Source organism: Vitis riparia, chromosome 7, assembly GCF_004353265.1.
Source record: "Vitis riparia cultivar Riparia Gloire de Montpellier isolate 1030 chromosome 7, EGFV_Vit.rip_1.0, whole genome shotgun sequence".
Taxonomy (NCBI): Eukaryota; Viridiplantae; Streptophyta; class Magnoliopsida; order Vitales; family Vitaceae; genus Vitis; species Vitis riparia.
Window position 1 is genome coordinate 3912880 of NC_048437.1, and position 24085 is coordinate 3936964.

The 24085-nt window shown below is 38.1% G+C and overlaps 4 protein-coding genes across 8 annotated transcripts; 1 reads left to right on the plus strand and 3 right to left on the minus strand.

Annotated features, from left to right (window-relative positions):
- Window positions 1–1838: 1838 nt before the first annotated feature.
- Window positions 1839–5904, minus strand: LOC117917625 (uncharacterized membrane protein At3g27390). 3 transcript variants are annotated; one of them, XM_034833956.1, is made up of 10 exons: window positions 5817–5904; window positions 5633–5728; window positions 5396–5504; window positions 5076–5265; window positions 4866–4999; window positions 4164–4452; window positions 3962–4068; window positions 3664–3835; window positions 2487–2935; window positions 1839–2169 (listed from the first exon to the last, which is right to left on the minus strand). In XM_034833956.1, exons 2-10 carry the CDS (start codon window positions 5715–5717, stop codon window positions 2025–2027), a joined length of 1680 nt encoding a protein of 559 aa, XP_034689847.1. In that variant the 5' UTR covers window positions 5718–5728; window positions 5817–5904; the 3' UTR covers window positions 1839–2024. The 3 variants fall into 3 exon arrangements, with proteins under 3 accessions (XP_034689847.1, XP_034689850.1, XP_034689849.1); XM_034833959.1 differs by having other exon boundaries at window positions 5813–5888; XM_034833958.1 differs by having other exon boundaries at window positions 5796–5879.
- A 3269-nt stretch (window positions 5905–9173) lies between these two features.
- Window positions 9174–14002, plus strand: LOC117918980 (B3 domain-containing protein Os01g0234100-like). Of its 3 annotated transcripts, none has more exons than XM_034835980.1 (8): window positions 9174–9319; window positions 9431–9627; window positions 9925–10005; window positions 11224–11255; window positions 11560–11722; window positions 11809–12015; window positions 12845–12953; window positions 13054–14002. In XM_034835980.1, the coding sequence occupies exons 2-8, from the start codon at window positions 9439–9441 to the stop codon at window positions 13797–13799; spliced, it is 1527 nt and encodes a 508-aa protein (XP_034691871.1). In that variant the 5' UTR covers window positions 9174–9319; window positions 9431–9438; the 3' UTR covers window positions 13800–14002. The 3 variants fall into 3 exon arrangements, with proteins under 3 accessions (XP_034691871.1, XP_034691872.1, XP_034691873.1); XM_034835981.1 differs by having other exon boundaries at window positions 9175–9319; window positions 13063–14002; XM_034835982.1 differs by having other exon boundaries at window positions 9175–9319; window positions 13075–14002.
- A 1216-nt stretch (window positions 14003–15218) lies between these two features.
- Window positions 15219–16269, minus strand: LOC117918981. The gene is made up of 2 exons (XM_034835983.1): window positions 15748–16269; window positions 15219–15645 (listed from the first exon to the last, which is right to left on the minus strand). Exons 1-2 carry the CDS (start codon window positions 16213–16215, stop codon window positions 15592–15594), a joined length of 522 nt encoding a protein of 173 aa, XP_034691874.1. The 5' UTR covers window positions 16216–16269; the 3' UTR covers window positions 15219–15591.
- A 4414-nt stretch (window positions 16270–20683) lies between these two features.
- On the minus strand, window positions 20684–23492 carry LOC117918779 (protein DETOXIFICATION 49-like). The gene is made up of 2 exons (XM_034835669.1): window positions 22453–23492; window positions 20684–22362 (listed from the first exon to the last, which is right to left on the minus strand). The coding sequence occupies exons 1-2, from the start codon at window positions 22609–22611 to the stop codon at window positions 20950–20952; spliced, it is 1572 nt and encodes a 523-aa protein (XP_034691560.1). The 5' UTR covers window positions 22612–23492; the 3' UTR covers window positions 20684–20949.
- Window positions 23493–24085: the final 593 nt, after the last annotated feature.

Here is a 24085-nt window from a genome sequence, read left to right on the forward strand (position 1 = left end):
ATGCATCTTCATTCGATGGAATCAATCTGACTTGTTATCCACCTTCCTCAACCTTAGCTTTTGGCTAATGCATAGATAGGTATCAGCCTCTACAACTTTGCATGCCCAAAGAACCACAGCCCACTTTGTACAGTTTCTCAAAGAGACGACAGCTTGATTCTCTCGTCTTCTAAGCTAATCAGCTTAATTTTCTCATGTCTTTGATACAAAGATTACTAGAATGATAATAGGTTATCACTTCAAGGTATGTAGATCAGAAATTAGTATATTAATGCAGGCAGCACATTCTTCAGAGATTATCACTAAAGTACAAGTATGCTGGTGGGATGGGTGGAAAAGTTTTTAGGCGGTAGTATCATGCATTCAAGTTGGGCAAGATGATCGGTATGATAACTATGCCATGGGAGTAGAATGATTCAGACCTCAAGACAAAACTCCCCTCATTCTATGGCACCGGCCTTGGAAAAAGGACAGTACTTATGAATTTATACATGGCCATGGAGAGCGATGGTCTCAATCAAAAACTAGTATGATAAATATATAACATGCCTTCTTCGGAATTCCGATGAAGTATCAGTTTATGAAAACTCTGAAAGGGTTGGCTTCAAGACCCAAAATCAATGCGGATTTTGGGTACCAATGCAGCTGTGAATTCGAGCAGCTGACAGAGCCGTAGGCAACAAGCAAGGGATGATGTTGGCGTGACGCTGCCATTAATTCCCCTTGGATCTGGTGCCTGCCCAACACTCCATTGGTAGTACGGTGCGCGTCACCTTTATTTTGTAAAATGTTGACTTGTCCAGACGTGGTTTCTGGTTCAGTACTACTCTTCCTTCTTCCCCCTCTCCTCCTCGGGTCATCAAAATCTGATCTGGAGGTATCTGCTTGACTTCCCAAATAGCTGGTGTTTCAAACATGGGTTTTCGGGTAAAATGTGAGAACTCATATTGATTGATATGACAGCATTGCTATTGTTACAGTTGAAATGTTAATAGAACCCAGAAAATGTGGCATGGTGACATAGCGGCTGGTGTGTGTACAACCAGAACTGTTGGTCGTCTCATGAATATATACATAGAATACATGAAATGCTGCTATTCAAATTAATAGTTTATTGCATGCCTTCAAAGCTTTGACTCGAAAAATGAGAAAAGACAACTGGGTTTAAAGAATAAAGGGCCTTGGCAGGAAGTTGATTCTTCTTGGGAGTGGTTTTAGCTAATGTCAACTCTTTTGAGCATGTATATATATCCTAACTCTTTTAGTGGGTGTATGATATTTTTTTTTATAAAAGGTTTTCTACTTTAATTTTGTAAATGCATTTTAAAACAGTAAAATCTATTGGATATAGAGTAAACAATATCTACGTGAAAGGGAGTGATGAGTAAATTATAATATCACAAGCCTGCACACAATTTGGTTAGAGGGAGAAGTTTATGAGACTATACGTGTAGTACACTTCTCTTCACCATGTGTTCAAGAACACAGAGCCGATCCATCTCGAATTCCCATACATGAATTGTATTTTCTGCCAGCCTAATCCTGCTGAATCAGTTGATGCAGTTTCCCCTCAATGCCATGTTGTGGTTACTGGTTTTGACACAGTTTTCTACATTTATAACTGGAACCACTTTCAGGCTATGAGAGTTTGAAGGCCTTGGCAGAATGGTCACGTATCAGTTATACCTGTGTTATATTCCCTTGGTTTTTTGCCTCAGGGGCTTATATCAGATTCAACAGATTGTTGGCTATTGGACTGTGAGAGAACTAGCCAAAGATTAATTGATCATTCAACCAACTGGACAAAATGTTATCATTGTCAAGGTACTACTGGAAGATGAATTTCAATCTCTTCTTGTAAAGGAGCGGATTTTTTTTTCTTTAAATTGAACATTGCTACATTGAGTCATAGGTCGAACTCAGGATCAAAAAAACTTATAAATTTACAATGAAGATATGATTCTAACCTGATGGATGTCAGAACCTTAAATAATTTACACGAATTGAAGTCCATCCTACATAAATTAAATTGAGGCAACAGATCTTGCTGAACTGGATCTGATAGTACCGTCCTTCTCAAAAGAATATGCGATCAAAGCCTTCACAACATTGCGAAATTTTCTTCTATATGTGGGTAACTTCGACACGCTTCTTACAATTCCTATCATCCTGCCAATGGATTCATTATCAGGAGAGAATACCAAAAAGATGGTTATCTTTCAACATGAAAACCAAAAAAAAAAAAGAATCTGTTTCGTCCTCAGAAACAATGAGGGAAAGAAAAAGGTAATGCTTCAAAATGGCTTCCCATTTTCCTTTCCTTTCCTTTCCCTCATTCTTTCTGAGAAAGAGAGGGAAACAGGAAAGATTAAATAAAAAAATGCACCTAAATTATAGTCAAATATAATAAGGTTCCCTTAAAAGATTAAAAATCAACCATTCCCTTCTTAAATTACTCGCAGGGGTGATGCAGATAGAGTTCATACCTTCTGGTGATGCCCTGGATTTGAGCAGCTCTGAGAGCATCCTCAGGTACAAAACTGCCATTGTTCCAAGACTCCATTCGTTGGGTATTGCCTCCAAAAATAATAAATTTCTCCAAATATCTTATTTCACCCTCTCCAAGTGCTATGACCTTGATCTGTTCCTTAAGGACCATTATAGGTTGAAAGAACCAGTCCATCAATCTGTCCTGGGGTACGTTCAGATTGGTGACTTCAACGCCATCAAGCATCACTAAACCAACCGACCCAGATTTAATGGAGAAGAGGAGATTCTGAAAAAGTGAATAACAAGGCAAACCAACACCAACAATAGCTGCATCATTACTATTCTTCTCACTTAACCATTCGTAGAGGTCATCTGGAGCTATTACATTGGCATCCAGTAGTTCCTTGCCCCTCATTTCACAGCTCCTCATCACATTTTCCCATATCTGTTGTATTTTGTGTAAAACAAAATGAACTTTTATTCATGTCAAACAACAAAACGCAATGATGACTTGTTAATGAAAATGAAAAATTCAGAGAGATGCTTAGTTCCATTTTGATTCTTCTGTATAGAGTGTTATTGGGATTTAAATCTTGTCATAACTAGCATTACCAATGAGAGAACCGAAACCAGAACCAGCAAAGCTCTTTTCCAACTACATGAAATCAGCAAAGCCGTATTCATCAAGATTCAAAATTAGCTAACAAATGCCCCCGGACCTGCCACCAGCCATCTATGAACTTATGCCTGATTCCTGAGAGGCTCCTTGGTGGATACTGTTAACTTTATACACAACCAGTCAATTGATATGGGAACCTACCTTATTAGCAATACTAGGGGATTAATTGCATGCTGCTCCATTAATTCAGTGATAAAACTGGTTTTAGTAAGGCCTTTAAATTGTTCATTTCTACAGATGCTTTGAGTTGAGACATCTTTCTCTTAAGTGGATGGTAACTTCGGCTATATCATTTGGCTATATCATTGACAGATTTATATCCACAAAATGGCAAGTGACAGAAGCCAAGAAATGTTGTTCTCTGTATAACATTTCTCTGCTCTCTGTCACCTCACTTGCCATAACTGCATCCAATCTCCAAAAAAATCCCAATTGTTTCTATTTTTGGAATGGAATATTTACAGAATCGCCATGAATAGGATATAAGAGCATACCTGGAACACTTGCACTTCTTGCATTGATTCCCTAACTGATCTTGAAGGAGCTAAGCTTGGCACAAGCATTCCTCGTGGTTCCACAGAAATGGAATTGAGTCTGCCTCCAGCCCTAAGACTTGCTCCAACAGAAAGCTCTGATAAGTGAGAGCCTTTCCTTCGGTACCGGGGCCTGGCTGTGAGCAATGGGGTTTCTATGGTCAAAAATGAAAGAAATCAAAGGGAACAGAACTCTAGCAGCACTATTTTAACAGGCTGATAATGCGCATGTTTGAGAATGAAGAGAAAAAATGATGACCTTGGAAGGACAGTCCCTTCTCGGAGATAGAGCCAATCATTTGTGTACTCATCAAATTCTGCAACCATTGCAATGACATAAGCTACACCCTTACAGAAGGATTTTTCCTGCATTGAAATGGAGGCTAAGAGGCTAAGTCCAATTCTAATAAATTGCAAAGTTTATGAGATAATGGGATATTGTTATACAAGTATAATCAAACCTGATAAACTATAACTGCTCCATACAATCCAATGAAAAAACTGGAGAAAATAGCCAGTAAGATGCTCCCAATAACAATAAGAGGCCACATAATGATTGTCAAACCCGCAATAGGAATGCAAGCTGTTTCAAGAAATGGGCCTTCTCGGCTAATGAGATCATGTATGAGTCGATGCCAGCCCTTGAACAACATGTATGGACTCTTTACTATGGCAATTGCAGTATAAAGAGGAATCTCCACAACAAGCCCCAAAATCCCAATAATGATACATCCAGGCACATGAACCAACCTGCCACAGAGCTTCCAATGAGTGATCTCTCAAAGAAATGGCTGCTTTCACAAGGTCTGAGCCACATTCATTATTTTGCATTTTTATAATTGTATCATACATATGTTAGTTTGAACTTCTTAGTTCTTTCCCATAAAAATATTTACCCTCTTTGATTTTTGTTATCAAGAAACTGCAGAAGAGATCAAAGATCTTTTTTTTTTAAAAAGACCTACTTCTTCCATTTTACCAAAAAATTGTTTTGGTTTCAGATTAATGGGAGGTTTCATTGTTGCTAACTTCTTTTTTTTCTTACATTGTTCTCAGTAAGGAAATTAGGGATGATGAAACGATCATATGATTTTTCTTCTTTCCTCTCAAATAGAAAAAAATAAAAAGGTTTAGAACTTAAGCACTAACTAAGAGGCCATTACCTAAGAGTGTGAACCTCATCTGAACTAGAGCATTCTCGTCTCTCCTTCAAGAAGGCTGGGTATGAATGGTAGCAGATATCTGCATAATCTCGAACCACTGTACAACTTCCTCGAATAGTTTCCCATGTTCCATCCTAAGAAAAATGAAAAACCAAAGAGATGGTAGGAAACTTAGACAAGAAGTAAAGAAACCACAATTCGAAATCTTACCACAATGCAGTGCCAGAACCTCTCATTTTCGTGTCTGAAGGCCTCAAAGGCCGAAACCCAGGGAGTGAAAAAACCATAGCCCACTCCCACAAGAACACTTCCAGCTATGCTTAGAGCCAGCCATATGGCGAATAAAACTGGCAAAGCAAACAGGAAAGCGACCTTAAGGGGTGCATCAAGTCTATTAGTCCTGCAGTTCATGGAATATTTCATAAGAAATTGAAAACCCCAGAGAAACCAAAGACCTCCAAACTCAAATTCAAGAAACGAAAACAGGGTCATTGAAAGAACTGAAAAGGGTTAGTTGAAGAGGCATTTACTTTACAAGGGTGTAAACTGTCCAGGCAACATGGAAAGGGAAGAGACCAAGAATCACCCCAACATTCCCAATTATTATAATCAGGCCAGCAATAGGACCCACGAGCATACCTGCAACAGGGAATGAAAAATCCATAAAAGCTGAAGAATTAACCCAAAACAATCAAGGGCAAGCATCACAGGTCAAAAACAAGACAAGTGCCCCATCATCAAACTGCAAAAGAAAATCTAAAGGAAACCTTTGAGAGCACCCAAAGAGAAAGCAGAGCAGAATGCAAAAATCACATAAACGATCTTCAACCAATCTTTCAAAGTGCTTGCCATATCGACAATAACTACAACACCAACATTAATTAGATTCCACACCCAAAAGAAAATAAGAAGAATCAAAGCCTTCCATACAAATTGTTAGAATTTACAGACACAGGGAATGAGACGTGAGCTGCAAGAAAATGTCCGAAAGGCAGAGCGAGACTCGCAACCCAAACCAAATCAACGATCAGGTGGCTATCTGGAACGAAGAATAATAACAATAAATACACAACAGGACAAACCAACGATGGCATATGATTAAAAAGAAAAAATTTTAAAAATGGTTTTGTTTCTCTGATTTCTTCTTTCGTGATGTTTACATATTGGGCCCACTGTGCAGCCCTCGCGCAGCCCCACCTTCAATGGCTGATTGTGAAGGTTGCAGGGCATCACCATGCACCCAACATCAGAGGATAACATTTATTTCAGAGTACACAATATCTAAGTCTATTATCTAATCCAAACCCAAAATCGTTGGCCCAAAGTGCAGCTGCAGAGCAATACCATGTGTGTTCAAAGTTCAAACTTCAAATTTTAATATAGCCAGTGACCAAAGACTCAAAAGCATGTCGATATCCATGACGTGTGCGTGCATGCATTTGAGAAGTTCTTATCGAAGAAGATCATGGCGTTGACTTTGTGGGGTTTGAATTAATGAAGGCTAAGAATGTTGTCGCCGTTGATGGCGACGAGGTCAGCACGAAAGTTTTGGAACTTTCGCCAAGTCGTCTGCCCTTTTGGTAAAAATACAGTGAAGTGGAGGAAGATTGTAACAGAAGCTTCGAGTCTTCTGCAATGCACTCTGCCCATAACCCATGTCTTGGAATAGGAAGCAGCTCTTAGGATAAACAACAGCTCATTTGGACGCATGTTTTCCATATTTCGATATAAAGCATTTTTGTCAAAGCAATTTTTTTTTTCTAAAAATATGTGGATTCTAAAATGAATTTAAAATGTTTTTATTTATTTTTTGTTAGGTGTTTTAGGCAATAATTTAAAAGTTAGAGAAGATCTAAAATAAATTTATTCTCTATAATACATTAGAATACCTTTAGACAACTTTTCTTTTTCTTTAATTTGAGTTATTAAATAGAATTTTTATTCTTGAAAATAATTAAAATTTGTTTTTAATTGTTTTTGAGAAGCCACCAAACAAGTGAAAGTATTTTTAAAAAATGTTTTTAAAAATGGTATAATCACGTGAGCATCATCTTAAAAAAAATATCACTTGTTCAATTTTTAAAGCTTAAAAATAATATTTTTGAATGTAAAATTCAATAATGAATAATTTTGGAAGTGAGATTTTTATTTATTGTCCGTTTGACAATGAAATTTAAAGTGTTTTTTTTTTTTATCAAAAGAAAGTTTTTAGAGTACGTTTAAGGATGATTTTAAAAAACGTTTTTAGTATTTTCAACACTTGAATAATAAAAATTTCAAGTTTTAAAAAGATTAAATGCGTTTTTTAAAATTACTATCAAACGAGTTTTTAGTAAAATTTAAAAAACATTTTTAAAAATTTTAAAAATCATTGGTATTGTTTTTTGGAAAAAACACTTGAGATATAATTATTTAAAAAATTTTTTTATTAGAAGTATATTTGATAATGATTACAGAAAATGTTTATAACACTTTTAATATTTGAATTATGAAACTTTTTAAGTATTATGAAAATTAGAAATATTATATAGAATCACTACTAAACGAACTCTAAAAATACTTCGAATAAAAACACTATAAAACACACTTATACCTCAACGGTTAAAATATTAAAATTACTTTTATTATAGTAAAAACAATTATAAGGAAAATTGTAGGTAGAAATAGAAAAGAATAGGTTGTATACCAAAATTTCATACTATGGCCTTAGTATAGGTACCCTTTTGTTTTCAATCCTAATAAAGTGATTTTTACGTGGTCATGTCTCTCATGGTCATAACATTTTTTATACGATGATCCTACTTTTATTTCAAATATGTCCAAGTGACATTAGTACTCAAAATAATAAAAAGTGCTTCACATACACATGAAGAGTTTGTTTTGTGGTGATTTTTGAATGGTTAAAAGCATTTTGTTAATGTTTGAAAATGTTTTTCTTATAAAAATTAAATATTTGATATAAGCACTTATTGATTTATATCCAAATATTAATTATTTATTTATAAAAATTAATAAATGTGATATTTTTTTAAAGTTAAAAAAAAAAGTCTTGTGCACCATAGATGATACAATATCGTCATATAGTATAAATTCATTTTATACAATTTTCGTATCTTTTGAGTATTATCGATATCATGAGAAAATCATATCAATTAACTTAATTATAATGTTTACTAACTTTTGGACTGAATTTGACATAATTTTACACTTTAGGCCCTTTATTTGTCCATAAAGCATATATCCCAATTTTTATTTGGTTTATTATAAACCTTCTTATCTAATTTATTGTGTATAAATTTGATTTAAATTATTTTAAATTTATTTGGAATGTATTTTTTATGTTCTCTAATAAGAAACAATATTAAAAATAATTTATATATTTTTATAGTAAAAAAACTAAATAATATATTTTTATAATATAAAATTATGTGGAAATCAAATTTAATGATAAAAAAACGAAAAACATTTCCTTTTATTCTATAATAGATTTTTCTATTCTATTAATCACCTTTTTTTTTTTTTAACTTGGGAAGTGGCATCCGATTAAAAGCAACACTTTATATCTCAATAATATTTCCATTTCTCTCAAACTATATTTGGTTTTCAAATAATTTAAGGAAAAATATAAAGGAAAAAAAAATATAAAAGACACTTATAAAAAAATAAATTAAAGTTCATAAATTATTTGTATAAATTATTTCAAACTTATTTTATTTATTTTGACTTTTTGTTATAAAGATAAAATATTTTAAAAATATACAACTTTCTAATTAATTTTTATTATATATATATATATATATTTGTATTATTTATAAGAAAATCATTTTTCATGTTGGTTCTCGAAAAATAGTAAAAAGAAATATTAAAAAAATAAAATTTTCATATTTGATTATCTTATAAATATATATATATATATATATAATCAAATATAATTAAAATTAATAAAAAAATATTTATTTTTAAATTTTAAATAAATAAAATAAATTTAAAATAACATATAAAAATAATTTATTTATTTTAATTTTTTTCACTATTTTTTTTCCTCCTTATTTTCTTTTATTGCATTTTTCTCAAATTTTTTTTATAGAAAGTTTATAACCCAGGATTTTTTTCCTTTCTTGATAGTTTTATGGAAATGAATATAACCTAATTTTTTTACTTGATTCGAATTAAATTTCATCTATTTAGATTTAGCCAGACACACCTACTTTAGCCTAGTAATATGAAGGAAAGTTTTGGGTGGGCCGTGGTTCAGCCATTGTACGCTCCAATCCCAAATTTTCTATCGAACCAAACAGGGAAGCGAGGACGCTGTGACTGGACAACACGTGTGCACCACCAGGTGGCCCCAATTGGTTGTAAGTTGTAATAAACCCATAAGGGCTTCAGAGTTCAGACAAGCCTTTTATTCACGCACAAAGCACGCCATTTCGGAATCTGAGGATAAAATTTCGGTAATTTGCCCTAGAATGACTTCTGTTCTTTTTTCTTTTTTTTTTTCATTTTTTATGGGGTTTTATTTCAATGCTAATCTGTAATGGGAGACGTGTTCTGATGTGTTGCAGGCTCGGTAATGGGCGTGGATCAAAATGTTGTTAAGCAGGAAGTGGAGGATGAAGTGTTCAGAATGGCGTCGTCTCGGGAGAGCCGAAGGTCCAGGGAAGAAGACGTGACTCTGGCTCAGTTGTCCCAGACTGTGCGGACCTTCGCTCCCTCCACGCCGCAGTCACTAACAAAGACCAAGCTCAAGTCTTCTACTCGGGTCTCTCTTTCAGTCTTTCTCTCCGTCGCCTGTTTGGTTGCTGAGAAATGTAGGAAAAGAAAAGAAACAATTGAACTTTGGATCTTTTCCCCCACTTTTTTTGGTGGCCGAAGAAATGAAAAACAGAACTCCTCTTAGTGAGCATAATGAAACTGTTCGAGTTAGCTCGACCTAGTTCAAGTTTTTCATTTTCTTTTACTTTCATCGTTTTATCTCAGAAACCAAACGGGGGTGTCGATTGACCATCGGTTTTTTCGTTATTAATTGAAAGCTTACGTTTTGGTTCATAATGGGCAGACTAAACAGAAAAAGTGTGTAGAGAAAAAAGAGAAAGGTTTTGGGATCAAGAGGAGGCGTTCGACTTTCAAATTGAAGCACGTGAGACTTCTTCTTGATTTGGTTTAGAAAACTCACTTCCTTAATTTGTTTGTTTGTACTTCTCTCAATATTTGCAAGGACCAGAAGCTGTGTGAGCAGAAATAGAAGATGAGAATTCAACTATAAAACAAAGAATTTGATTTCCAATTCATCTTCTTGTACAATAGAAATGTTTAGACAATTCTTTTAGAGTCATCCGCATTCCTGGAATGGCATCCATGGTGTTTGAATTTTCAGCCCCTTACCCTGTTGCGCATTCATGAGTTTAGAAACACATTCTTTTGATTTTAGGCATGCTCACATAGTCTTATATGAGTGGAATAAGCATGGTTTGATAGTGATGCTTGAATGAGTTCAAGACTGTCAAATGGGTGTGAAGTTAATGATCAAGGGTTACTTCTGATGACTGCAGAGTGATGCCATCTGCATGCATCAACGGAGGGCAGAAACCACTGCCCACTTCCCTCTTTACAAATCAGTGGGCAAGAGTAATTTGATGTTGTGTTTGTTTTTATGTGAATTGCTAGCTAAACACTTGGACAAAAGTGATTTGGTGCTCAATTTGTTTTTGGACTTGAGAATCAGTAGCTGTTATGTAGTTAGGTGTTTTTTCTCTGTTGGTGCTTATATGACTTGGTTGCAAATGGAAAATAAAAAATCTTCTGACTTTCAAAGAGAAATTATATTTGCTTTGGTTATTTCCATTGTAGTTTCTACTAAATCAGTTGCTTGATGAGGTGTTTTCTTGAAAACTTGTTTTTTCATTGTACATTAATCACAACATTTACCTATAGAAATAATTATTTTATGGCATTTTTTGCTTTAAAAGTTATGTGAAACATTCACCATGGCAGCCCCCCATGGAAAAATTCATTCGCTTGGCCCTGCCTCACTTTCCAATTACGCCCTACACATCCTAGTTTGAAGTAATTCTTGCCAATATCTCCTTCATTGAAATTTGTTGAAGCTCATTGGACTGGTGATTGCTTTTCCCATTTATTTCTCTCTTTATTCTTGTTATTGGCCGGTTTTTCTTGCCTGTTTGGATTAATTGGGACCAAAACCAATGATATGGATATTTCTGTGTTTTATTGCATTTATACTTGCAGTTTGACTTAATCAGTACCATCAGTAATGGCATGGATTTAATAGCATTATTCCTTTTTTTACAAATTTGAGTCCTCTATTAATGGTGAAATTTGATACATTGTTCAACAGGAGGCATCTGATCATTCACCAAAGTCTGCAAGGTTGGTGGAATATCTTCAAAGCATTCTATGTATTGCAATCATGTCCATTCTTTAGGTTGCACCAGTTGTATGGATTGGAGGCCTCAATTCCAAATCCACTGTAGGGCTGGTTGGCTTGCATAACAACTATTTTGGAACTGGATTTAAATACACATCCCATGCCCATAATAACAAATTCACCACAAAATCAAGAATTTTAAATTCCAAGAAATTGAAAATCCAAATCAAGTTCAATCCTGAACAGCCAAACTCAGCAATGGTATATTTATTCTATAACAGTACTATTTCTATGCTTTCTTTACAGCCGTAAACGAAATAAGGCTGCAGTTGATGGCTCATCTACTCCTCTTAAAGCTAAGACATCTGCTCTGATTCGAGCAGAGGAGGTTCAGTCAAATCTGGGCCCTGAATTCCCTAGCTTTGTGAAAGTTTTGGTCAGATCACATGTGTCTAGTTGTTTTTGGATGGTAAGTGCTGTTAAAAACATATGAATTTGATTGTGGCTAATAGCTATATTGTAGAGCAGTGGTCTTCACCAACTTTGTCGTAGCAGGGGCTTCCTGGGCCATTCTGTGATATGCACCTACCAAAAAAGGATGTTATCATTACTTTGGAAGATGAAAGTGGGGCAGCTTCTCAGATTAAATATATCGCAGACAAGACAGGACTAAGTGCTGGGTGGAGACGGTTTTCCATGGATCACAAGTTGCTTGAGGGAGATGTTTTGGTCTTCCATTTAGTTGAGCCAACCTCATTTAAGGTGAGGATTTGAATTACTTGTCGCATCTAGGTTGATATGTTTTCTATGTATGATTTTGTTAAATTTTGCCATGGATAAAAGCATGACCTAATGGATGTCTAGGATTTCTCTATTGTATGTAGACATATATAGGCTAAGTATAAATTTTCATGTAAAAGTTCATATAGTTTATGTAAGCAGAGTAGCAAATTTAGGGCTAAATTAGGTACTAATTTGGAGTTGAGAAGTTGTTTGGGAAAATATCAAGAACAATTCATGTTGCGCTTGAAAAGCCCTAGTACCACTTATTGGGTCAGTAGAAGTTCTAATACCACTTGTGTTAGTGGAAGGTTTGATATGATGTGTGCTGGAAAAAGCTCTAATACCATTTGTTCAGCAAGCGAAAGCTTTAAGTCAAACATATTAGTGCAAGAACATAAATTAAAATTATAAATCATTCATATTAAAGGCACAAGAGGATTTAACATGATTCAATCAATTATGCCAACATAATGAGGTACACAAGGTTTTAACTTGCACTATCAATTAGATGAAGATTATTTGGTACAAATGCCTTTACTACGCATCATCTTGTTTTGGTATGAATGCCGGCCTTGTATTGCAGTTGAATTGTGATGGATACTGGATTATGAGTAACTCCCTTGTGGAATTTGTTTGACTAGTTAGTTTAACTGTTGCATCTCACTATTTAAGTAAAATGATGAACAAATAAACAGCCCTTTAGAGAGAGGGAAGAAACTGAGAATTTTGGATTTCTTCTTTGGTAATTCTGAAAAATTATTAGCGAATTTAGTGTCTATCATCTATATCTAGCTTCTCACTTTTGTAGGTGTATATAATAAGGGCAAATGATTTGACTGAAGTCGATGGCGCTCTTGGCCTTCTAGAACTGGACACTCATACAAAAAGTGATGCCGGCAAGCTGGTTGCTGTCTCTGGTAATTCCAATATCACCCATGCATCTCAGAGGACTTGTTTTTTTTAACTTTATTTGTTGTTATTTCCTCCATTTCCCTTGCATTTTATATTTTTAAAAAGTAATTGCAGATCTGGATACAGTTGCTTGTAAAAGTTCGAAGAGGAAGCATTCAAAATCTCTTCCACTGGTTGTTTTCCAAAAGAAGAATAGGAACACAGGATCAATTCCGAACCTTATGCTGAGAGAACAATCTGAAAATGACAGTGAAGGGACTGGTTCAGAAGTTTTGGAAGGTTCCAAATTCTTTGAGCCTGCAGTTCAATTCAAAGACATAAGTTTTGATAATTTCAACATTTTGGTGGATGGGCTGCTTATTGATTCTGAGCTCCCAGAAGATACTAGAGCGAAGTACTATGAGCTTTGCTGCAGTCAGAATGCATTTCTTCATGAGAAAATTGTCGAGGGCTTAAATTGTAGGTTGATTGCTGAAATTATTTCTCAGACAGTTCAGATTGCTGATACCCTGAGAGCTTGCAAGCTTACTACTTCTCGGGTTGAGTTTACAAATTGGGAGAGGACTTTGAAAGCCTTTGAGGTTCTGGGCATGAATGTTGGATTTTTACAAGCTCGACTGGACCATCTTGTGAGCCTTGCCTTTGACTCAGAAGGTGCCATGTACTCGAGGCAGTACATGGAGGTCACGATCGAACGAGCTCATGCAGAAGATGAGATGAGAGATCTCGAAGATAAGCTTATGGAACTAAAAGCAGCATCTGAAAGGATGGATGCTGATATAGAGACTCTGAAGGAAGCAGTTGAGAGCCATGTAATCAGGTTCCAAGAAGAGGTTGTCGCACCCTGGTAACGTGCCATTTGTTATGTTCCAACTCCATATTTTGTATCCCTCGGTTATGGCTGCTTGTGTTTTATAAAACTGCTGACCCCTTGCTTTCATGAAAAATGTAGTTGTGCAGAACTGCCATTCTAGGCATGTTGTAATTTCTCAAGGACTTCATTATTAGAAAGAAGTGAAGTTAATCCTATTTATATGGTTCGACATTCCACTCATTTATATTCATCCTAGGGTTGAATCATTTAAAACTATATTACACACTGAACCCACCCATACCGGGCCTTGACTCATCCTCAGGCTCACATAGGGTCTAATAATCTCCAATTTTATAAGCTCATGCCGGGTTGATTTTTCAACCATTGTTTTTCCGGGCAGCATTGTTGTTTGCCTAACATTTATATGGATGGAAGGAATTATTACTATATTGTATCTCAAAAGTCGCTTCATAAACAATGTATTGCAAATCATGCAATCCAGCGTAAACACAATTTGGGTCCAATTGAGTGAAATAAGTTAAGAGCCTAGGAAGATTTGTGAGGCACTAGGGCCATTGGGTGCTTATAAAGCTGCTTCAGCATGGGAGCAGAACCAATTATAAAACCTAGATGAACCAGAGTTAATTGCTTGCTTTCCATTTAACATTTGTATGGATAGAGTGGGCCATCTGCAATGGGGGATGGTTCCATTTTTAAGTTGCCTGAACCCTAGTGGAGACTCCAGCTTCTGCCTCCCATTAGATAGCCCTTTGCAGTTTGCAGTAGTCAAAAGGCTAATCAAAAAGAGAAAAAAGAGGAATACTCCAAATTCTTACCCCTGAGCCATCTGGGACAAGTTTGAAAATGCCAGCAAGATCAGCAACAGCCCCAACCCAAAAATGAAAAGACCAAAAATTTATAGTCAGTTACTCCAAAGAGAGGGCTTTGGGCCCAGCCACGAAAGAGTAAATTGGTGGAGCAGGTACATGTGCATGCTTCAGAGATGCATGCAGGAGGCTCTCCTTTGAAAGGATGGCATCATGGCCATCCAGGTTACACCAAGTTAACTGTCTGACCATTTGAGATGTATAGACCTTGACTGCACCGTCCGCTCATTTATGCCACAGATCCAAACTTAAAACTGCGCAATTTTCTAGTAGATGCACAGCTATGGCTTAGCTGTCATCTTGACAGCCGACCACCTGTCAAAACTATCCACGCTCAAACCCTATCTACCTAGTCCTTGATTCTCCTCCTTATACCCAAGAACTAAAGGGTACCACTAGTCACTACCACCTTCTAGGCTTATGAAACCCTGGAATCATTTGGGGAGTTGGCTCTGAACGATGCAATGATCTTCATCTCATTCTCTCTTCCAGACTTTCACACAATGCCACAAGCACATGTGCGCAAAAGACCAAAAGAAGAGGAAAAAGAACAGAAGAAAAGGTCTTTTTCACCTCTTGAAAGAATGAGAGGTCTCAGTCAATAATAATAATAAAAGATACAAATTAAGCAGCATGATCGAAGAAGGGAATATTAGTGCTAAACATCAAACAGAGGCTCTTTCAACTGCAAACATTTTGTACAGAAAACAGCCAAACATCCGACTACTAGGAGATCCAAAAGGGAAACAAAGAAGAGCAGTGAGACTCTAAACCAACATCAGAAAGATGAATCAAAGTTGAAATCAAGCAGCTAATACAAATCAGCATGGCCTCTAAATTTTTTTTATCCAAACCTCCGCTAAAAATTAGAAGAATCCATCCTCACTTCCGAAAAAATGCCCACCACCCTCTACAAATCCATCACCATCCATAATGGCATCATTATGTCCTAAACTCAACGTCTCTGCAACTTGACCCTCCATCATTCAACATTTCCTACAACAACCAAGAAAGAAAATCAGACCAGCGCAGATGGAATCAAACTGCAAAGCTATAAAGAGACCAAGAAGCCTCTTCACCTCATTTTATTACACTCACCTGTGTCGAGGTCTTGCCAACATGAGCCTCTTCATGAACCAAAACAGACCTCTTGCCTTCCACCATGGGCCCATCAGTCTTATCAGTTTTCTTGGAGCCAATGTGGGTTCTCTTGAGACCCAGAAGCCCCTTCCATCTGGTGGAGCCCTTGGGCGGCCGGCGTGAAACTTCCTCCTCGTCAACCACAAGAAGCTCCTCTCTGAGGGTCGTCTTCTGCGAGTGATTGGTGCAATTGTCCTTAAAAGGCAGCAACCTACCCTTGAAGAAAAGCTCATCAGCACTCATCATGGAGTAGTTGGTCACAGAGAATTCAAAGTCTGAAGACACTGGAGCCTCCCTGGAGCTCCTTTCGTGCTTGATCATCTGCTGGGACTCAACAAAATCATTGGAGAAAGAGATTCTGGGGCTCATTGGAGCGCAAAGACCTTTGTGCTCGGAGTTGTACATGTCTAAACATGCCATGGGCATTCAAAACAACATGGAAAAGACTAATAAATTCTACCCCAGACCCCCACCCTCTTTCCACTGTTACAACCCCACTAGTAGATGTTTGTATTTATATCAAAAGAAGCAGTGAGCTTAATGTATGTTTTTGACTTCATGCATGTCATGTCATGACGCGATGTTTTGTCATGACATGTTAATTGGCATTCATCCATGACCATTCTTGGAAATACAAACCGGGAAGTTTCGCTGCGCCTGCTTCCCACTAGTTGAGGACCTCTACCACCCGTGGGTGGTGGGTGTAATTTTAAACCCCGAAAGCTTAAACAATACTTACCACGTCCCCACTACTGCCTTTGCTTCATATGTAATCCCAACTTCCAAGAAGCTTATCTGGAAACCCAGATGAAACTTGCCCGCAAAAACTGATATTTTCATCTAGATATCACCCTTGACCACGTATAATTAATTTCTGCTAACAATTCAACTCCATTTTTTTATTGGTGAAGAATGCATGCATTCACATGTCACAGATATATATATATATATATATATATATATATATATCAACCAAGATGTTCTCATATGGGCATATTTGGTGGGGCCACCATTAATGGTTTACAACAGAGATTAAATGAAGAATTGATGGGTGGCTTTGGGGGTATGGTAACAGTTGTTCCCTTTGCTGGCATAAAAAAAATAAAAAATAAAAAAACAACTGGAATCATATTAATGGGCGGGGTTGGGGGCATTGTGTTTGTTAAAAGAGGTAAAAATGCTTTAAATGTTTTTAGCTAAATAATTAATATTATTTGAAAGAAAGAGAGAGAGAGAGAGAGAGAACTGGGAAGCAAGCAAGAAGCGCAGTGGCAGAATCCAGAAGAGGGGGTCGGCATGCATTGGCCTGGTTGACCGTGCTTTGACTTGTAAGTTATCGGCAGTGTATGAGCTGGCGATGCCGACGCATCGAAGGGGCCACGTGATCTGGGCTTGCTGCCATTTTAAAAATATTGTCACCAATAAAAAAACTGAATAGGTTGGAGTGGGGAGTGTTCCATTTAACATACATTTTGGGTGGTGAAGTGGGTAAGTCATCATGAGTCTAATCTCTTTTGAAGCTATTCCTTTATGTTAATATTGAAGGATATCACGTGGTCACGTGAACCCATCTTCCCTTTTCCATGACAAAGAACTCATCCGCCCAAGTTTTTTAAGCAATCCATAATCCATTCGTGCGACACTTAGATAATTCAAATCAAATGAAGTTTCTAGGGATGGAAACGGGTTTTAAGTAACTTGAAAGATACTCGTCAAAACAACTGCGAACATGGGGAATTTTTGCAGAAGGGTACGAAATGAGGGGTGAGGAGGATGCTGCTTCAATACAAAGCAGGCTGGCCAAGAGAGAGCCAGAACAAATTGAAGTGGACAACAGCGATAGGGGTACCCTGTATCTCCAGTATCTCCAAACCAAATCTATGATAATAGACTGGGAAGGGTGTCCAATTATTGTGCACTTGAATCTAAAAATCAGAGAAAGGCCATTAGATTCACATTTTTTATATTGGATCTGGACAATGTCTGCAGCCTGGAGGCTACCCATTGAAAGCCCAGGTCCGGACAAGAGAGATAGGGGGGGCGAATAGTTTAGGGCAATGGTAGGTTTTGAGGACATGTGAGAAGAATAAAGGGGACTGGATTGGACTGGTCTGGACTGGACTGGACTGGTGGACTGGGGTCCTTAATTTTAACTTCCACAGAAAGGACACCGTTGTCATTCACATGCTTTAACTTTTTTCCACAGGTAAATCAAATGGGGTTGTGACACGTGGTGGATTCTCCATGGATATGAAGACCAGTCAAAACCCATGGCCGAAAGGCTTTTTAGGCTTGGTCTAAGGTTGCTGTCTCTGCTTTGGTCTCCTATATTGTTAGCAAAACCTTGAGCATTATGGACTGTTTATCATAAAAAAAACAACTAACATACTGAGTATTATATAGTGTTTATTGATTTGTGTATCTGTTGAATTTGATCAGTTCCCAATGTCAGATCAGATGGGGGGGAGAAGACTCAAGCTTTGTAATTAATCCCAGTGTCATCTTCAACAGACCCTGGCTCCGTCACCCCGCGTGAACAAAGTGTGGGTGGTCAATTGGGTCGAGGCGTACGGAGGTGTACGAGCCACTTGACTCTGGTTTGATTGCTCGGTGTGCGTGTCAGTCTCTTTGAATATTTGGACAAGGGATGATGATGGTGTTATTGGATTGGTTGAAGATTATCGCGTGATTCATGAGTTCATTTGATTTGTTACCGTTGGAAGAACTAGGACCTTAGTGGATTGATGAAGAGAGATGGGCTCAGGCTAAATACCAAGAAGCACTGTCCTTGGAGTTGGGATGATGACCATGACTTGGCTGGCATTTAGCCTTCGATCGAAGCAGGCATGGGCCAGCCCAGAGTTATAATTTATGGGTCAAATCCTCGTACGATCCGTTCAATTGACCCAAAAACCAAAAAAATAAAATAAAATAAAAAATAAAAACTTATTAGGGATTAAGCCAATAATGTATATCATACTAATTTGAATTAAGTTTCCAACCTCTACCACCCCATCTCAGAGACCATCAGCCCACGGCTTCAATAAATGAGAGAAATTGTAACATTTTTAACGTGCACAAAAAAAAATACATGATGTATATTAGACATTTAAAGCCACAAAAGAAAGAAGGATACACAAAAAATAACACCCTTATCTCATCTACACCCTACTCAATCAACAAAGCAAATAAAGATTATGAGCTAAGACCCACATATGCATCCTCATCCATTCCAATCAATCAACAAAGCAAATAAAGATTATGAGCTAAGACCCACATATGAATCCTCATCCATTCCAAGAACATATGCAAAAAGAATCATAGAATAACTTAAGCATTTGTTATAATATATTGATTGAATTAAAAGCTTGAACCCTTAGGTAATAAGCCAAAGCTGTCAAACTACAACCCTCTTCACATTTACAAATTTCATAATACATTATTCATCTTGGTCTAATTAAATTATTATTTTGACTTAAAAATTTAAGTTATTAAGTAATATGCCAATAATATATGGAACATGCACTTAAACTTAAAAGGCCAGACACCCCCAATTGGCCCAATTGATTGACCTCCTTAAATTTCCTACGACATCATTTCTTTTATTAATTGCAGGAAAATTTGGAACAAAGGGTATTTCCTGTATGAGATTATAAGCTGCAACGACCCACTTAAAAGAGTCTCTGAGCTATATGACGATAAATTCAACATTCCACTAGAATTAAAGAGGTGGCCATAAAAGTGAAAAGTAATATATGTATAGGTATAGGTATCTTTCAATCAAAATTTGATTGGTGAAACGTGCGGGCAATTTGAGGTAGATCTAATTAATAATTTAAATACGCAGGGTTGATGTGCATGAAAATACCTCAACCGTGAGGTCTGATGATGAAAACATTATTATTACATATCAAAGCAATAGTTATTAGTTACATATGCTTACGACATATGATTGTTTTTGGGGAAGGGAATTTATATACGCAAATCACACAAGAAGATGAGAACATATATCAAACCACCCTCAAAGCCACAGATATTACGTACCCAGACACAAATCATAAAACCAGTGGTTGAGCAGATTAATAATCAATCACCAATTGTTCTCAGAAATTTTCATATGCAAATGGTGTTGGGCATACTGCACCAGCTTTTCCATTTCCTTGGTATTGTCTATACGCCCGCTGTGATCGGTATCAGCTTCTTTCATCCCTTGTCTCGCCTTCCACCACCCGAACCACACCTGCAGGCTGCAGAGCGCCTCTTGCAGCTCCTCCCGGCTGATTTTTCCGTCGCGATCGGAATCGAAGCGGCGTAGCCACGCCTTGAATTCATCCACTGTCATCTCTGCGCTGGGATGCGCTTGAATGCAACACATAATCGCCATATTCTCTCCACCGCTCGCTGCTATACTGTGAAGCCAAAGGTGGTAGGGTGCAGTAGTGGGTGTGGGTGTTGTTAATTTAGAGTGAAGTGCGGTGGAGAACCGAATCTGCTAGCGGAGCAATACAACTTGACATGCACTTCCTTTATATTCCCATCTTCTTTACATTTATTTCTTTGTTACTTTTATGTAACTTTATTCTATCATTTCCACCGACCTTGTGAGTTGTGGCATCTTACTACGAATCGGGACCACTAATCTATCCATGTCTCTCGTATTCAGATCAAACAAAAGAACAAGGAAAACTAGCATTTTTTTTTTTCTCAATATTTCCAAAGTCAAATTAAGGGAGCCGAATTTAGATGAAAGAAAAGTAAAAATGCTGGTAAGTATCTTTCAAAATATCAAACCCGGACTAAAAGCTTTTCTTCACGTGTAAGAATGCCTTTTTGAATTGGATTCGGAGAAAATCGAAAGTTTTGAATTAAAACTGAGTCATCAAAGTCAAGATGATTGTTTGTTACAAAAAGTTGTTCAATGTTTATCATACGGATATTTTTCCTAAGAAATCATGGCTTTGGCTTCCCTTCAACCTTAGTTTTTTAATCAAAGTTAAAAACAAGAAACTATTCAAGGTGATCGATGGGCCTGAATTTCGAGTGTATGGAGAGGAAAAGGGGTCAAATACCTGGGCCTAAATGGCAGGCTCAAACAAACTTTCAGACCACAACATAGGCCTTTTTCCATATGGCCGAAAGGAAGACACATAATTGATTTAATTAGTAATCCACAAGCTTGACTGGTATTAATTCTTTGGGGGTTTTACTTCCTGCTTCGCAGTCCATATAGATACCAGTGAGCGCTCTGGCTCTGTGGGCTTGTGCCACCCAATCTGTTCTCAAAGTCACAAGCAGCATGACTGATGCACACACAGTCTGCGCTCCAACAAGGCCCAACCACAGACCCAATAAGCCCATGTCCATGAAAAAGCCCATTAGCACTGAAATGGGCAGACCAATAGCGTAGAAGGAGCCCAAGTTGATGTTGGCGCCAAGAGTGGGCCTGGCACTGCCCCTCAGGACCCCACAGCCAGTGGTCTGTGGGCAGTTCCCAAGCTCACAGAGCCCCACCACCGGCATTGTCATGGCCGTTAAGGATACAATGGCTTTGTCTGCAGAGAAAGCCTGTCCCCAAGCGTTTCTCATGGTTGTCATGAATGACATGGCGATGAAGCTGGTGAAGATGGCACAGGAGAGTGCAACGAGAGCTGAGACTTTGGCTTTGCCAGGTTGGTTTGCGCCTAGCATGTTCCCGACACGTGTTGACACGGCAAGGCTCAGTGAGGAAGGGAAGATGTAGACAAGTGAAGTTGCTTGTATGAGAATTCCCATGGCGGCCACTGCCTCGGCCGCGTCCCATAACAGCCCTGAAAGGACTATCATCAGCTCGTACCACCACCACTCTAAGCAGACTGAGATGCAACTGGGGATGGCCAGCATAAGAATTGGCTTCCACTCATCAAAGCAGCACCTGAGCGACCAGCCTTGCCATGATTTTCTATATGTCCCGGAAAAGCAGAGGTAGAGAAGGAGTATTGCGAGGAGATTAAGGTCTGTTACAGCCACGGCCATGGCCACGCCTCGAATGCCGAGGCCGAGATGGTGGACGAGGAAGTAGTTGATGGGGGCGTGGAGAGCGAGTGAAAATAATGCGCTGATCATGAGAGGGAGAGTGATGTTCTGAGATCTCAAGTAAATTTTGAGAGGACTGATTAGGGATTGGAAAAGGAGATCAGGGAGAGAGAATGCGAGGTAGGTGGAAGCAATTGAAGACATGGCTGGGTCTTGGCCGCAAAATAGAAGGATGCGTTCCACGTTTAGCCACAAGAGGGAGATGGGTATGCAAGCAGAAGCCAGAATTGCAGTTGTCCGCTGTAGTGTTTGGGCCATGAGAGGCCACTGTTTGGCTCCACAGGCTTGAGAGGAGATGGCTTCCATGCCCATGGCAAGGCCAGAGATGACAGAGTAGCCGGTGATGTTAGCAAAGCCAATTGAGAGAGACCCACCTGCCAATGCCTCCTTCCCTAGTTTCCCCATGAACAACATCGATATCGCTGATTTCCCATAGATGAGCAGGCCCGTGATAATCATGGGTAAAGCTATGGAATAAAGCTGCTTGATCTCTTCAAAGACCTGAGACACAAGTTTTGATACATGGAAATCCTTGTAAAAGCCATACCGAAATAAACGAGGAAGTGTAGAAGAGCGAGATTGGGTACTGACCTCTGAAAGGGTTGGTCGCCAGGTTAGTTGATGTTGGGAGAACTGGGAATCTTCTTCCTGGCCCATTAAATCCTTATTAATACTTTCTTTTGATTTGGGTAGATTATTGGCATAGCACAATAGAGGAGCCGAGGATGCAGGTGCCTTATCATAATCCATCTTGACAAAAACCCAGTACTTCCCTTCTGATTTATTCCCTTGTTTCAGCTTCACTGCTCATGCACTGACCATTTTTTTTTCTCTTGAGAAGAAAACATGGAAGAGAAAAAGCAGCGGAAATGGAGGAAAAGGGTCCTTGAGCAAAGAGGATTAGTCATCGGAGATGAACATTCCTTTTTTGTATCACCTCACAGAAAGGATTAGTTTCAGTGTACCACTCTCCTCTCTCAATGCGAGTCGACCCACTCCTCCTCCACTACTTGGATCATCTCCCCCTCTCACAACCCTTCTCGCCATGATCTGTCAAGGGTTAGTTAGGGTTTGGTGGTGAGGAATGGACGAGTGTGGGGAGGATAAGGAAAGAGATGGCCATGCGAATGGTTCGTCTTTTTGTGAAGGGGGTCCATGCAAATGCCAAAATTGGAAAGCTGTTATCACATCATCAGAATTCAATGTAATGCCCAAAACTGCTAGTGTTTGTTTTTCACTTTTCATGGTCCCCCATGCCACCTCAAAAAAAAAATCTGGCTGCCCTTCCCGGGTCGGGTCACTATCACACGTGATATTACCCTGCTGCTGCTCCCGGGTCTCCTTCTTGGAACTGAATTGTCCGTGGCGAAGAAATGCAGAGATTTGTGTAAATACTAAATATATTAGAAAAGCAAGCACAAGATGGTTGCAGTGTGAAGTTCGCTTTATGCAATGCCGTGAGGAAATGGTGTGTTTGGTGAGGTTGTTGCTTGTTGCTGCCTTTGTTTTGGATTTTTCAGTTGTACGTCTCTTTTATAGTTATGCAATGAATTTCCGTGTGACGTACTATATTACATATAGAGAATAAGAAATGGGAAGAAAGAAAAATAATAAAAATGAAATACTGTACAACCAGGGTGCTTCTTTAGTTTTCTTTTCAAAGGACAATGTTATTGATAGACATACTTTATTACCTCATGCATGAACTATGAACACTTTTTCAAAAGAAATATATATATACATATCTATTGCCATTACCTCACAGGCATCTAGAAGTGCACCAAATCAAATTGGAATATGATTGGCGCCAACCTGTAGTTTTCATGTTTTTGTTTTGGACTTGGGTCTGTCAATACATGGGTAATAAGGCTTTGCATGTAGGAGAGTCCACTGTTTTGAGGAATGGCTATTACATAGGCGCCAATTGTTTTGCTGGAGTGAGACAAAACAATCGCTTAAGCGTCTTCCACCTCTCACCCTGGTTATCGTAAGCTGATTGATGATTACCATCATCTTCATATGCTTAAACTGCTATAGAATACTTGTTAATAATCTTTGTTCGGTTGCTTCAAATGGGGGCAAGCCAAGCTTCACGTGACAATGATGGTCCATCTCAAACCCCCCCAATTTTGCAATGCTCCTTGGGTGAGTCGCCTTCCATCAGAGAAAAAGGGAAAAATGTTGGGCAGGGATGTGTAGCGACCAAAGCTTGGGTACTGCTTGT